The sequence below is a fragment of the Penicillium concentricum genome, assembly GCF_028827145.1.
Source record: "Penicillium concentricum strain IBT 3081 chromosome Unknown utg000001l_segment0_segment0, whole genome shotgun sequence".
NCBI lineage: Eukaryota > Fungi > Ascomycota > Eurotiomycetes > Eurotiales > Aspergillaceae > Penicillium > Penicillium concentricum.
This window is the reverse complement of record NW_026622754.1, coordinates 5,589,672-5,603,477: the sequence shown is the minus strand read 5'-3', so window position 1 is coordinate 5,603,477 and position 13,806 is coordinate 5,589,672. Positions and strand designations below refer to the sequence as shown.

Here is a 13,806-nt window from a genome sequence, read left to right as displayed (position 1 = left end):
CAGTAACTACAGAGTGTAAATTGGGAGGTACCACTAACCTTTGTCTTCCTTGCGCTTAATAATGCGATCGGCCGGGCAGCTAGCAATTGGCCTTAACCGGGAAATCCAATCCTTCAACGAAATATTGGCTTTGTGAATGTCAAAATCCACTTTGCCCCTTTGTTTATCTGCACTGTCGATTCTTTCGAAATCGTAATAATTGTCGTCACAGATAATATCTTCCAGGGAGAGTGTTTCTAGAGATAACTCGTTCCGTAAAAATTTCAAAAAGCTGGGCACAGAAGTGATCTTTTCTTCGTTGCGTTTCCATGCCATTACGGTTTCCCGGGTGGGACAGACAAAACCTCCAGCTGTTTCGGATGGCTCATATGGGTGATATGTAGACATCCACTTTCTGCTCCAATATTCTTCTGTCGACGCCTCAGAGGAATCGGAAGCCGAGGAATGCTGGGGTGATTGGGGTGCACTTTCGGCTGATGCTGTTTCTGATGCTGGTAGGACTGATAGAGGGGCTGGTCCATATTCTTGTGGGGATACAGTCGGTCTGTACGGTGAAGATGTTGAAAATGATGGCGGTGTTGGTTGAAATGATGGGACTGTAGGTCCATATGATTGCAAGTTTGGTTGATATAATCGGACTGAAGGTCCATCGTATGGCGAAGTTGGTTGGTATGGTGGCACGGTAGGTCCATCGTATGGCGAAGTTGGTTGGTATGGTGGCACGGTAGGTTCATTGTATGGCGAGGTTGGTTGGTATGGTGGCACTGTAAGTTCATTGTATGGCGAGGTTGGTTGGTATGGTGGCACTGTAGGTTCATCGTATGGCGAGGTTGGTTGGTGGGATGGCACTGTGGGTTGATATAATGGCGATGTATATCGGACAGATCTTTCATTTTCCTGGCGGTCAGGGGACTCAGCATCTTGTGATCGAGGATTTTCTGTGGCTCTTGACTCCTCGCTGCGCATTCTAACCCGTTTGACTGTAAGAGTGGCCAGACCTTTCTTGACACTGAGCAAAAGTGATCTCAAAGAGCTGAAATCGATATCAAGCTTCTTTATATGAAGGTTTCGGAGTCGAGTGAAGCTAATGTCATGGAACATGTTTCCAACGTAGCTTTTAGCCGGATAGGCATGCATGTCATCTTGAACAAGATCAAAAGGCATATGATGTTGCGACAGGGTCAGTACTTCCAGTTGAGGTGCAATCTTCCTGAAAAGCTTCAGCCAAGCCGCCTCATCGAGATCGATGCATAAATGAAGATCCTCGAGGTCTTCTAAAGTAGACAGTAGAGAATCAAATTGCTCTTCGGAGAGGGCAATCCTGGGGCCGATATCACAGCAGAATTTAGAATCGCAAGTGGATAGCTTTCGGGGTCTGCAGCTTGAGCCACATAACGCAAGAAAAAGCTTTGATAACGCCAAGGAGTTCAGTTTCCGTATCTGACTATCCTGGTGGGTGCGCGTAGACTCTTGCAGGCTGTAAACATCGAATCGAAAGTCGATGCGGCTCATCATCTGTCGCCTTCCGAGGAATGGAACTGTCTGCTGTCGGGGGTCAAGCAAAAATTCCGTTCTGTAATGTGCGAGTCCGATTGTTTGGATGTTCTTGAATCGATCTATACATTCCCGAAGTCGAAGACTGAACGTTTCTGATTCCAGCAGGTTGCGATTGTCCGCAAGCATGTCTTTTTGGACAGCACGCCGGCTTTCCAGCTCGTCGCCTTTGACCTGCCGGCAGCTTTTTGACGATATAGATATCATGCCGAGGGACCCTTCAGCGCCATCGAACACCACAGGAATCATCCATAGCTCTTGAACGTGCTCGCGGAGACCATTTGACTTGGATAGTGCTTCCAGTTCGTGGAGACCTTCACTTGTCACAATGAAACGAATTTTTCGGAAATAGGTCTTCCCAAAATTCTCCAGTGAGTTTTGGTACAATGCGCGACATGATAACCTCAGAGCGACCAATTGCTGGTAATCCAAATGGTTACATATTTTTGAGATCAATTCGACGGGCAGGACTGCAATGGACATTTTGGCTGCGCGCGCGACGTTCGAGGTTGAGAACAGTAATACCAAAAAGCTCGGATTGTTATCCGCATTAGTGAGTAGGAATCGTAGAATAATTGCTTTTCAAGTTCCGAAATTCACGAAAAACATGGAGTTCAGTGACCGGGAAAGTCAGACAATGGTGTCTGCCAGAATTTGTGCGAGGTAGAAAGCTTTCCAAAGGTAAGGGGGAACAGGAACAGAGGCGAGAATTGTGATTCCAGACGAGGACTAGCCCTGGAGCCCTGGAGCACCCAGGTGGGCCGGACTAGTAAGGGGTACTGCACACATGTACAAGGCAGTCTGTCCGGTACCTGGGACGGGTACTGATACCGGTTGGTCGCCCCGGTATCACTACCCAAGCGAGAAATGGAGAGCCACGTGATACACGCACCGCAAACACGTGATCCATCTATCTCTTATATAATCACAAAGCAACCCCGCACGTGCGGGCCCGGGGCCAGCAGGTCACGTGCCACATTCCATGCCTCAATTGTTCAAGTACATTCTCGGGCAATCTTCTAATATTAAGTTTGTTGTCTTAAGTTCAAAGCCAGTCAAATCCCGAGTGACTACTTTCCAGCCGAACACGAGAAGCTAATTCTCTAGACCCTGCAACCCCAGGAACGAGTCATGCCGGTAGACTGATCTCCCCGTCTGTCGATCTCTCTTGGCGGCCCCGGGGGCATTTCCGGGCTGTCCGATCAGCAGAACACGTATTCTTCGGATGTTTCCTATTATGGACTCACCTAAAAGGAACATGCTGAATTACTTTTTGATCTCTGCTAATTGGCGGTGATCAAATTACTGACATAATGCATGAACAAAAGGGCCGTCGTGTTTGTGTTTGGTACCAGCCCAAGTTGCCCAACTCACCTCTCTCAGCACCCATTGAACACGAAAGATTGAAGCCACGATGGGCCTTTTGACACTGCTGCAACGTGCCAGCTTGTCACACCTACTGGCATTCGGAACGACAGCTTTTATCGCGTATTGGATTTCGGTCTACATATACCGCGTCACTCTACATCCGCTCGCGAAATTTCCTGGCCCGAAACTTGCAGGCGCGACCTTCTGGTACGAGTTCTACTACGATCTATTTCCTCACGAGCTGCGTTTCCTCTGGAAAATCGAGGACCTGCACAATCAGTACGGACCAATCGTACGAATCAATCCACTCCACATCCACATCCGAGACCCGGAGTATCTTGACGACATCTACGCCAGCGGACGTCGCAAGCGCAATCGTGATGAGTGGTTTTTCCATTCCTCCAAGACTAGTCCGATGGGATGGTCATTGTTCAACACAGTCGATCATGATGTCCACCGGGTGAGGCGCGCTGCGCTCAGCCCGTTCTTCAGCAAGCGATCAATCCAAGCTCTGGAAGGCCGCGTCGTGGAAAAAATCGATATTTTGATAGATAGAATTGCGGAAGCCCGCAAGACCGGAGAAAACGTGAACTTGCTCTTTGCCGCAGGTGCTCTGACTATGGATGTCATCTCTGCTTATGCATTTGGAAAAGATTGGAACAAGTTGGGTGAGCCCGACTGGGCCGAGGAGGAGCTTGAGGGCTATGCCAAGATGGCGCAGATGGGACCTTTTGCTCGTCAATTCCCATGGGTAGCGAAAGTGGTCATTATGTTGCTTCCACCTAAGTTGGTGACGAAGCTCAGTCCAGCTGCTGCCCTTGTACCACGGAACAGAGCCCTGTTCAAGGACATGATACAGACTGCAGTCGAAGAGGAACAGAACGGTCAGCTTGACAAATCTGCATCCCGGTCTATATTCCAGGATATTCTTCAGAGCAACCTACCGCCCAGTGACAAAACCCCTGCTCGCCTTTCGGCGGAGGCGGGCTTGCTTGTCATGGCGGGAACTGAAACGACGGCGAGATCATTAGCCGTGATTCTGTTCCTGCTTCTTGACACCCCACATGTCTTGGATCGAGTGAGGAAGGAGCTGGCGCAGTATATGCCTCGGCCTGATTCGCGCATTTCACTTGCTGAGCTAGAAGCCATTCCGTATTTCGTGAGTTGATGCCGCCATGAGAATGATTCCCACGACAGCATATGTATTAACCATGTACTCTAGTCTGCTATGATAACCGAAGGCGTGAGGCTGTCTCACGTTGTTTCGAGTCGTATGCCGCGATACGCCCCCGAGGAAGAGCTCAAATACAAGGATTGGACGATTCCAGCTGGCGTAAGGAGAATAACTCAAACCCCTATTCAGCTCATGTTGCTAACAGACCAATCAACACAACAGACAAGTGTCATGCAATCACACTACCTCCTTCATACTGATCCCACAATCTTCCCAGAACCATATACATTCGAACCACAACGGTGGATTGACAACCCTTCGTTAAGGGCAAACTACTTCTTGGGTTTCGGCCGGGGTACCAGAGTGTGTCTCGGTATCAATCTTGCTAACGCAGAGTTGTATCTCACAGTCGCCTATATCTGTGCCCGCTTCGACATGGAGCTATTTGAGACTGAAAGGGGGCGTGATGTAGATGTGGTCATGGATTCTGTTATTGGACAACCTAGTCTGGAGAGCAAGGGGATCAGGGTCAAGATCACAAGAGACAGACTCAAGGACGAGCAAGCTTAGAGGGTGTTGGATCGTCCAAGGCTTTGACGATCGATATCATTGACACCGACAAATGAATTTTTATCGCATTTCCGAAGTCACAGCCGTGGGCTATAATTGCGCACACAGAGTGCGTTTCCCTGCACAGTGCACGTGGGTTGTAGTCCTTAGTCCCTGTATCTCAGCGCCTGGCCATAGAAACTAAACTGGCCCATGATTCATGTCGTTTGCTGAATATGGAAGGTCTCCATTCAAGAATAATTTCCCTTCCGAGTTAGATCCGAGTTGATGTAATTTACCTAACCGGGAAGGCTCTGCCATCTCTCAAAGCGGTTATACCCATTCAGGCGAAATGTGATGGAGCTGACTTGATTGATCGACATACAATGCGCGTATATCTCATGTTGGTGATCTCCCGAGAAAGCTCTTCACACTCTCCCCTCTCAGAACTGTCGGTGATTTTGTAAAACAATGACCAACTACACGCTAAAAGGCAAGGTAGCCCTCGTCACCGGCGCTGGGTCGGGTATCGGACATGCGACTACTGAGCTGCTCCTCAAAGCAGGTTGCTCTGTGATGTTAGCCGATTTGAATCTCAGGCCCGAAGCCGAGTCGACATTGAATGCGTATGCCCACTCGACAAGTCAGCCCGGAGCTCCGAGCGCCTTGTTTCAGAAAACCGATGTCACAAACTGGGCTCAAATCCAAAGCCTGTGGGACAAAACACTCGAAGTCTTTGGTCGAGTCGACATTGTTGCAAGCGTGGCGGGTGTTTATGAGCCACCCTGGAGCAGCTTCTGGAATGCGCCAGGCATCTCGGCTGAATCTCGCGATCCTGCTGATGCGACAGTCGGCCAATACTCTACGATAGCCGTGAACTATGTGGCGCCTGTACGTTTGGCGCAGATTGCCATCGACTACTGGACTCAGCACCGCGAGATCGAAGGTAACTTCTTGGCAGTGGCCAGTCTCGCGGGTTACCTGCACTCCATCGAAACGCCCCTGTATATGTCAAGCAAAGCGGGACTCATCAGCTTCGTGAAGTCAATGGGCGCGCTTCGCGACATCTGTGGGATCAGATTCGCTGCGTTGTGTCCCGGTGCAGTCCTTGTAAGTTAAGGCCCATTCGGATACAGCGTGAATGACCCGTCCCCAGGCCGAGGCTGACAATACAGACTCCTATCTTCGAACCCGAGTGGAACAAGAAAGTGACCGAAGATGATGTCACTCTTTCGCCCCATGAGTGTGCTGAAGTCCTTTTGCGGGTGCTGCAAGAGCCCCAATGGGGAAATGGTAACATCGTCGAGACGCAGAAGGTCGGTAGCAAGGACTCATTTGAGATCGACGTTCGTGATGTCCATATGGAGGCTTTGTATCCCAAACTGTTTGGACGTCCGAGCGAGAGGAGCAAACGAAATTTGTTAGCTAGTTCCTTAGCTATTGGTGCAAGGGCCTTTTCGCAACCTTACACCCCACAACCTCCACCTTACCGTCCAACCGAACTCCCCCACACCGCAACGTGAAACCCTGTTGTGCTGTCCACGTACTAGTTGTAGTAATTGAACCGTTGAGATTGAGGCTTCCGTTAGACTTGCTTTCGAGGGCTGAGCCCACAACATTCAGACGAGAGGAACTGTAACCTTTGGGTTGATTAGATTGTTGAAGATCGTCATACTGTACCTGGACAAAATTGAACTATGGTCTCCCACAGCGACTCAGGCAGCGATAGGTAATCTGTTAAAGCCAGGGTGTTGAAATCGGCGGTGTCAAACGGTCTTATCTTGAAGGTCCAACGACAACGGGCGTTGGATTGAGGAGGACAATTAAAACAGTAGCGTTGATAGCGAGGGCGCTTAGTGTGCATGAGAAAGAAGCATATAAAGTTTGAAAAGAAAGAAGGCGCAGATGACGACAGCGTTTAAAAAGCGGAGCGTGTAGTACGAAAGGAAGCTGAGAACGAGGGAAGCGTTTATGTGAGAACATTTAAGTGAGAACGTTTAAGTGAGACCGGTTAAACAAAGCACGTTTAAGCACGTTTAAGCACAAGCGTTTTTGTGAGAACGTTTTTGTGAGAACGTTAAATCAAGGCACGTTTAAGCACGTTTAAGCACAAGCGTTCAAGTGAGAACGTTTAAGTGAAAACGGTTAAACAAAGCAAATGTGAAATAAAGCACGTTTAAACACAGGCGTTTATGTGAGAACGTTTAAACAAACAAAGCACGTTTAAGTGAGCACATTTGAGTGAGAACGGTTAAGTGATAACGTTAAATCAAAGCACGTTGAAAGAACGCATGTTTAAACTCAAGCGTTCAAGTGAGAACGTTTAAACAAAAAGCACATCGATAAGGAAAGCGGAAGTCGTTGGTTGGTCAAGTCGGTGGTTGTTGAAGAAGCCTTCAACGATAGTGCCAGCACGTTCTTCGATCGTGTCCAAGTATTGCTTCTATTAGGTCTACCTCAGAGAGACCTGCCATCTAATGCGGTGATATCTCAACGGCAGTTACTTTACCGCACGGTCACCCCGCCATTACACTCTTCTTAAACGATACACGTGCATGTGCCACGCATACTTATAATTGGATCTTCTTCAACTATATTGGCCATATTCTTAAAATGGTCATCCTTTATGCCCTGTGGGCCATCCAGGGCCATTCCACCACCGATTTCCCTCGCATGGAGTAAACCACCGCTAGTGACCTGCGAGTCAGTTCGGTGAGGCTATTGACGGGCTTTAGTCGTCTTCAACGGTCACACTGACATCCTGGTAAAAGTCAGTAGCCAAACACGACATTCTGGTATTTCACTCACCGTCCAGTAATCTCGAGGAAAGGAGGATTGGAAAATCCGTCGGTCGCCTTGACGAGAGTGGCGGACAACAACAATGTGTACTACCTCCAGTCCCACCCTCTTTAGGATTCTTGATAGGAGTGTAGGCATGGTCTCACAAGTAAAGAAAGGACTGCAGATACAATAGAACTGAAATGATATCTAGTAATCTATCCGTGCCTGGGGACAGCTGTGTGCGCTATGACAAACTAACAATCGCTGCTCTATAGACTTATATGTATATTGGCATGAACAAGATTATGGTCATCTGCGCCATCGATAATCTCGCCGTGGCTTCTTCTCGTGTCTCTGTGACGGTCACGTCACCACGTCGACATGGTATGTAACCTTGCACGGAGAGACGACAGCGTGTTCTTTTTCGGGCCCGTTCAGCGATCCGGTCTTCAACGTAAAGGCCGCCCTGGCCCGCAGAAACCAACGTTGTCAAATCGACAATGCCTTGGTCGCCTGGTCGACTAAAGCAGTATAACTGTACTAATTTGCTTGTCTTCCAGATAAATCGAGACTACAGGGCTTGATTCATTCGATCATCATAGTTTCAGGACCTACCTGGTAACACTCATTTTTCCTTGAGCTCAGCCAGCTAAGCCATGGATGCTCCAGTCAGTACAATACCACTGCAGTATCTCTGACAAGGCTCTCCTAACTCCGACAGGAAACACTTCGTATCCTTGCCGCAGTGAATTCGCGGGCAATTCGTGCAGAGAAGATGCAGGGAAAGCTCGACCAAGACCTGACCACCACGCGGAAGGCCCTGACGCAGGTCACTGACGAACTAGAGCAAGTGAGCAAATTGGCTGATCTTATTTATGAGGTCAGCCAGCGGATGGGAGCTGTAACGGACTATCTTCTGAAAGAACACGGTATCCAAGAAAGTTCCCGAGGCTCGGAGTCATTTGAGGTCATACTCAACAGCGTGGTCGAGAAAACAGAGGCGCAGGAGCCTAGAAAGGATGCAGAAACGGTGGACGTCGGCTCGAGAAGCAATGTTTCAGGACCCGCAGAAATGGGCAGCTAAGTTATACTTGGATAACGGTCAACCAACGTGTAAATATTACCTACATGCTAGCCGTTGGGTTTCCTGCGGGCTCGCGCATTTACCCGTGTTTGTCAACGAGATCGAACTCCGCACTACATAGCATGACAACTCGCTTTGTTCCTTTGATGAAGGCAGTATAAGAGGAAGCTAATTCTGCTCTGTTGTTTATTCCTGGAAGTCTATAATCTCGGTCTCCGCGTATTGTATAGTACAGTACACCCTTCTTTAGTAGTGATGAAAGATCGAAAGCATTTATCCCGTGCCCGTGCACTCACGCGAGATTTAGAGCGGGCAATGGATAAATTCGAACCAGCCCTTGCCTCAACTACATCGCAAGCCATGCCGGTGGCTGGTATCCTTGGACCCGCGTTCGAATATGACCGTGCGCGGAGGTCGACTGCCCCATCTCCAGAGATGATGCCCACTCCGAATCTCAATCAAGACAAGGGTGACTTGGAGTATTCAAAGTCGGGTAGGTCAATTCGGTGGGCACTGTGGATCGTTCCACAATGTATATTTTTTGACTGTTCTTCTTAACAACAGATGCACGGGATGGTGGACAACCCTCATTGGCGGATTCTGTCGACAAGGCTGCGGAATGGCTCGAGCAACTTTGTCGTGTTTGAGTTGCAGAAGGGGTGAGCAGGGCCATTGGGGTAGTGAGGATGATGCACTCTGTCATGCTACCAATGTTGTGCTCGTGCACTATCGATTTCGTAGGGAGAGGAGACCATCGGTAGCGACCACATGACCTTGGATCCCTTCTGACACGAGAACCCAATCCAACGCATCAAAAGACAACTTCTAGCCGTGCCTTGGTTGTAGCCTTAAATGGGGCTTCTTTGGCCTTCACAATGTCATCCTGATGTCTTTGTCTCTGACTTCGAAACACCAACGTAACCGGCGTTCCAGGAATCAATCCAGCGCGTTGTATGGATGCCGCAGGAGATGATATAGCTAAACGATGCTGTACCAGTTGATCCATGTCATAGATGTTTGGATTTAGGGTTGTGGGAGTAATGTCTGCTTGATTGAGCTTGGCATTCCATTCTTGAATCCATCGTTGAGTACACTGCTTGGCTCGGGAGTTATCGGGCCTGCATTTTGCACATAACATAGATTTTGCTGCACTCATAAGAACTGATTCAGGAGGAAGGCTGTCAGGGTCTCCTCGGAACAGGCCTAATTGGATCGCACTATTGATACGAGAAATCTTTGGCACGTCGTTCCGACATTGAATTCCATCGTCCCTGAGGCCCTGGCATGTTGGTTGATGGTAAGGGTTTCCAACAATCTGGCTGAGTGTCGATTGAAAGATAGAGTCCCGATGCATGTTGAAAGAGAGCTGAACCGGAAAATAGTACATTTGCAAAAGAGGATGACACTCATTATATAGCGTCGTGGGTAGTAAAATACCTAGATTGAGCAAAAGTACCTCAAAAGCCACCAGGTGGAACTCCTGTGACATCAGGCCAGGTCATGGCTCTAGTCTTGACGAGAGAAATGAGCAAAATGATTTCATTGCTTAATTATCTGGAGATTCATTGAGTTCCTCGGGGTAAATGATTACCGCAAGCTCAACTGCTCCTAGGGCCATGGTCGACTGCTCCGGGATGTAGGTACAACCCACCCGTTATCTCAATCAGCATGTGCTAGCGTTATCGCCCTCATAGCCATTCATTGTATCTGTTTCAGCAGGCAGCATTGCGTATGTTATTTGGGAGACTCCAAGAATAGACTTGTGATTTATGAATTTAAATACTCTTGCGCGCTCGAAGAGACCGTCTTCATCAATCTCTTTTTCTCGAGCTCTCTTGCCAAATCAACAACTATCTATACTCATCATGCCGTCATCTCAGGAGCGATGGGATCCTCTGGTCATCTGTGAAATGGGTCTTCGCAGGCACCAGCCGACTTGTTGTGGCCTCACCAAGAAAGGGACATATTGCAAACTCTACCCGACAGTGAATGATGTTGATGAAGGTCGCAATAAGCTGAAAGCCCTTGCTAGAAGGCAATTTGATCCTTCCGCCCTCCCTATCCTGCGCGACATTGCGTCTCACTTTCTATGTCGGCGATGGCATCGGACACGCCAGGCCGACCAAATCGGACAACAGTGGTATGATGCGGCTGTCGGTAATCTGCCTTACATACCAGTGGCTGCGCCTGTGCGACCGGAGACAACCCGTATCACCAGACGACATGTCACACGCGATATGCTGCGAGAGAATAATGTACCCTGGCGAATTTCCTCAACCCGTCCAGCCACTTATTCTATTGAACGCGGATCGCACTCGTTGTGGCTCAAGAGTTTCAACGAGTGGCCCGCCTCAGAACACATGAATTGCCTGATCTGCCTCCAGGAAGCCCAAGCCGAGCCTGTAGTTCTGAAATGTGGAAGATGCGTTTCGTTTGTCCATTTGGATTGTATGGAAACTTGGCTCGGATTTTGTCCACCTGGGAATAATCCCCCTTGTCCAATATGGTACGTCAATTAACACTCTTTGATTGTGGCTTGTGTGCTGTCGCTGACTGAAAAACAGTAAACATAACGGAGCTTTTGACGCGTTCTTTTGCTCCTTGAGGATAGACGGCCCTAGTGGTGAAACACGGGTCGACGGATCGGTGTCTTCCGAGCAACGTATCCATCGATCAACCCGTTCCGTTGACCGTTCCGTGGATAGGTCCTCTCCGGATCGCTCGGCCACGGATGGGTTAGCGGTGGAAAACCAACCAATTGTATCGACTCAACGACGGTCAGCTCGACTTGCACAACAAACCGACCCTTCAGGGTTATCTGACCTATCTGAGCTCCGTCGGTCGGCGCGGAGGGGACAGCCTCCAGAACGATTCCAGTAGTGGGGTGTGGCACGCATGGTTTGGTGAGGGAGTGAGGTAACGATACTGAGGGAAAACCCGGGCATGCAGCGATATCCCGCCTCCTTCCAGTGCGCATTTGTTGTATTCAATCAACATCAATCCTAAATCATCCATGCCAAGAGCAATGCGTCGTTTGTTGGAGTGTCTTGTCGCGTGTGTACTTACTACGTAGCAAATTCAAGATGTTGGCCCAATGATACAGTACTCCGGCACTGTCCGAGCTAAGGGCATTTTGGCTGTTTCTTTCATGTCCACGAACCACCATGTATGGTGCACCCTCCCTATTTCTTGTGTCGTTGGATGGGTTGCAGATTATAATTCTGTCAACATGTGACGAGGACAGGCCTTGAACGACCCGCACAAAGAGTTGCCATCGCTGTGCAAGCAGTCGCGCAAACTTCTACCGACCGTGTGAATATCGGACGGTCGGAGAATCAAACGTGCCCGCTCATTTCGGTTCCCTCCCGAGCAGACGTGTCCCGGATCAGATTTGCAGACGCTGGAGTATAAAGTGATCGCACCATAACCTGGGTACATATCACTGAACTGGCAACCCTCTCCATACGGCGCCTGCAAAATGGACACCAATCAGGCTCACCCCGCTCGACCACGGACTATGTGGCTTGGTCCAAAGCGAAAGCGCGATTTGGATCTCGAAATCGAACAGGCCTCTCGTTCACGGCCATGCCCATCCGACTCCCAGCCCGAAACATTCACCGCAGGATCCCCCTTGGCTCGTCCCGCTCCCATTCAGCGAAAGAATCCAAACGTAGTACCAAAGATCCGACAAGTCGACGAAGATCCATGGCTGACCTACGAGTCGACCGTTCGAATTTTCGGGCGGCCAATCTTCCTCGCCCGTCTCCGAAGCAACAAGGCCGAGTTGGTCAACATCCAACGCCTTGAAAAGGAGCCCTCTTCCGCCGAGTCGTTAGTGGAGACGATGCACCAGGTTGCCCATCGAAGCTTCCCCAACCTACTCGAGCATTATCGTCATGGAGGTCAGGATTTCCTGGTGTGGGAAGCGGTTGAGTTATCCGTAGGCCAGGTACTGGGGTCGCGATGCTCCATCGACGAAGGAGCCCTCGCCGCGATTGTTTGGCCGGTGGGTGTGGGGCGTGCGGGCTGTTTCCCTCCTCTTTCCGAAGGAAAGGGTCACTGCTATTGAGAAACTGATGGCTAATGATTATTAGGTCCTGAAAGGAATAAAGCATCTCCGTGGGCAGGGCAGAGTACTGGCTACCATGAGTGCCGACACGATCTTTCTCACGGAGTCCGGTATCGTCAAAATTGGTGAGTGAGGAGCAGTCTAGGTTGCGAACACCTTCGGGGGGTGATACTGACGAGGAATGTGTAGCGGGGGCGGAGCACAGTTGCCAAATCGACGCGACCGAGATGGACGCCGCAACTCTGAAGCTGATGGCCCTGGCCGACGTGGTCCAAAGCTTGATGACAAGAAGCTCTCCGGGAACAAAATGGAGCCCCGAGGCCCAGAGTCTCCCCGAGGATCTGAACCGACTGTCGGTTGATGAGCTGCTGCGAGTGTGATCCCACCTGTCTGTCATGCAAGACTGCGGCTGACCAGGCAGAGCAAATTCTTCGAGCAATTGGGGGCTGGGGGGAATTGAAAATGCTAGTGAACGTGGTAAACAAAGATGCGTGCCACGAAATTGATTTTCTCGGCTGCGCATGAGAAGCGCATGATGTTCGCGCGTAGTATCCGTGCGGGAAATCCCGTCGCGTGGATGTGGTGTCTTTGCCGTGAAAATCTAGCCGCATTAGGATTGTCTGCGTAGAGACCTCTGATATACTTTCTGATGTCGCTCAACTTGGTCACTGGAGTAACTTCCCTGCAAAGTTTCTTTCTGCTTGGTTTTTGGGGGTTGCGAGGTATTGGTCAGGTCACTCCCCACGGCTTGGCGTTATTGGGCGAAACTCTTCTCTTAATCCCAAGTATATATATATCTCTATGATCGTCTCCTTTTACTTTTCTGTCTAAACCCAAAACGCACACTTGTCGTTGCTAGAACAGCTCATCCGCGGCTGATCCTTCTCAGGAGGTTTATATATCATCAGTGATAGCTTATCGACGCGTGAAAACGCGTGGTGGTTGGGGTACAGCCGCGTTTTCACTATGAAAAATATGAGATTCCTATTATGGGGGTTCAACTTGGGATCCACCCACTCCTGCTTGTCGAGGTTACGATAAGATAAGTAGACTCGATAAGATAAGTGGGAATTCCTACGGATGCTCGCATCTAGGCTGCGGCATATCGTACGATAACGATAATGACCCGTTATCGTTATCCGCAAATTGCGGATTGCGGATAATGGATCTTTATCATCATCGTCGTTGCAGATATCCGCGGATATCTTGACGATAGTTTGGATATCA

The 13,806-nt window shown here is 49.5% G+C and overlaps 8 protein-coding genes across 8 annotated transcripts; 6 read left to right on the top strand and 2 right to left on the bottom strand.

Annotated features, from left to right (window-relative positions):
- Positions 1-33: 33 nt before the first annotated feature.
- N7517_002140 (uncharacterized protein) lies at positions 34-2,037 on the bottom strand (the record flags this gene model as incomplete). The annotated part of the gene is made up of 1 exon (XM_056719870.1): positions 34-2,037. One exon carries the CDS (start codon positions 2,035-2,037, stop codon positions 34-36), a length of 2,004 nt encoding a protein of 667 aa, XP_056584005.1.
- Positions 2,038-2,968: 931 nt separating this feature from the next.
- N7517_002139 (cytochrome P450) lies at positions 2,969-4,666 on the top strand (the record flags this gene model as incomplete). The annotated part of the gene is made up of 3 exons (XM_056719869.1): positions 2,969-4,081; positions 4,145-4,255; positions 4,319-4,666. The coding sequence occupies 3 exons, from the start codon at positions 2,969-2,971 to the stop codon at positions 4,664-4,666; spliced, it is 1,572 nt and encodes a 523-aa protein (XP_056584004.1).
- Positions 4,667-5,116: 450 nt separating this feature from the next.
- N7517_002138 (uncharacterized protein) lies at positions 5,117-6,168 on the top strand (the record flags this gene model as incomplete). The annotated part of the gene is made up of 2 exons (XM_056719868.1): positions 5,117-5,755; positions 5,821-6,168. The coding sequence occupies 2 exons, from the start codon at positions 5,117-5,119 to the stop codon at positions 6,166-6,168; spliced, it is 987 nt and encodes a 328-aa protein (XP_056584003.1).
- Positions 6,169-8,082: 1,914 nt separating this feature from the next.
- On the top strand, positions 8,083-8,510 carry N7517_002137 (uncharacterized protein; the record flags this gene model as incomplete). The annotated part of the gene is made up of 2 exons (XM_056719867.1): positions 8,083-8,094; positions 8,148-8,510. 2 exons carry the CDS (start codon positions 8,083-8,085, stop codon positions 8,508-8,510), a joined length of 375 nt encoding a protein of 124 aa, XP_056584002.1.
- Positions 8,511-8,765: 255 nt separating this feature from the next.
- Positions 8,766-9,157, top strand: N7517_002136 (uncharacterized protein; the record flags this gene model as incomplete). The annotated part of the gene is made up of 2 exons (XM_056719866.1): positions 8,766-9,003; positions 9,075-9,157. 2 exons carry the CDS (start codon positions 8,766-8,768, stop codon positions 9,155-9,157), a joined length of 321 nt encoding a protein of 106 aa, XP_056584001.1.
- Positions 9,158-9,321: 164 nt separating this feature from the next.
- N7517_002135 (uncharacterized protein) lies at positions 9,322-9,864 on the bottom strand (the record flags this gene model as incomplete). The annotated part of the gene is made up of 1 exon (XM_056719865.1): positions 9,322-9,864. The coding sequence occupies one exon, from the start codon at positions 9,862-9,864 to the stop codon at positions 9,322-9,324; it is 543 nt and encodes a 180-aa protein (XP_056584000.1).
- A 511-nt stretch (positions 9,865-10,375) lies between these two features.
- Positions 10,376-11,390, top strand: N7517_002134 (uncharacterized protein; the record flags this gene model as incomplete). Its single annotated transcript, XM_056719864.1, has 2 exons — positions 10,376-11,016; positions 11,075-11,390. The coding sequence occupies 2 exons, from the start codon at positions 10,376-10,378 to the stop codon at positions 11,388-11,390; spliced, it is 957 nt and encodes a 318-aa protein (XP_056583999.1).
- A 598-nt stretch (positions 11,391-11,988) lies between these two features.
- On the top strand, positions 11,989-12,959 carry N7517_002133 (uncharacterized protein; the record flags this gene model as incomplete). Its single annotated transcript, XM_056719863.1, has 3 exons — positions 11,989-12,516; positions 12,605-12,704; positions 12,769-12,959. 3 exons carry the CDS (start codon positions 11,989-11,991, stop codon positions 12,957-12,959), a joined length of 819 nt encoding a protein of 272 aa, XP_056583998.1.
- Positions 12,960-13,806: the final 847 nt, after the last annotated feature.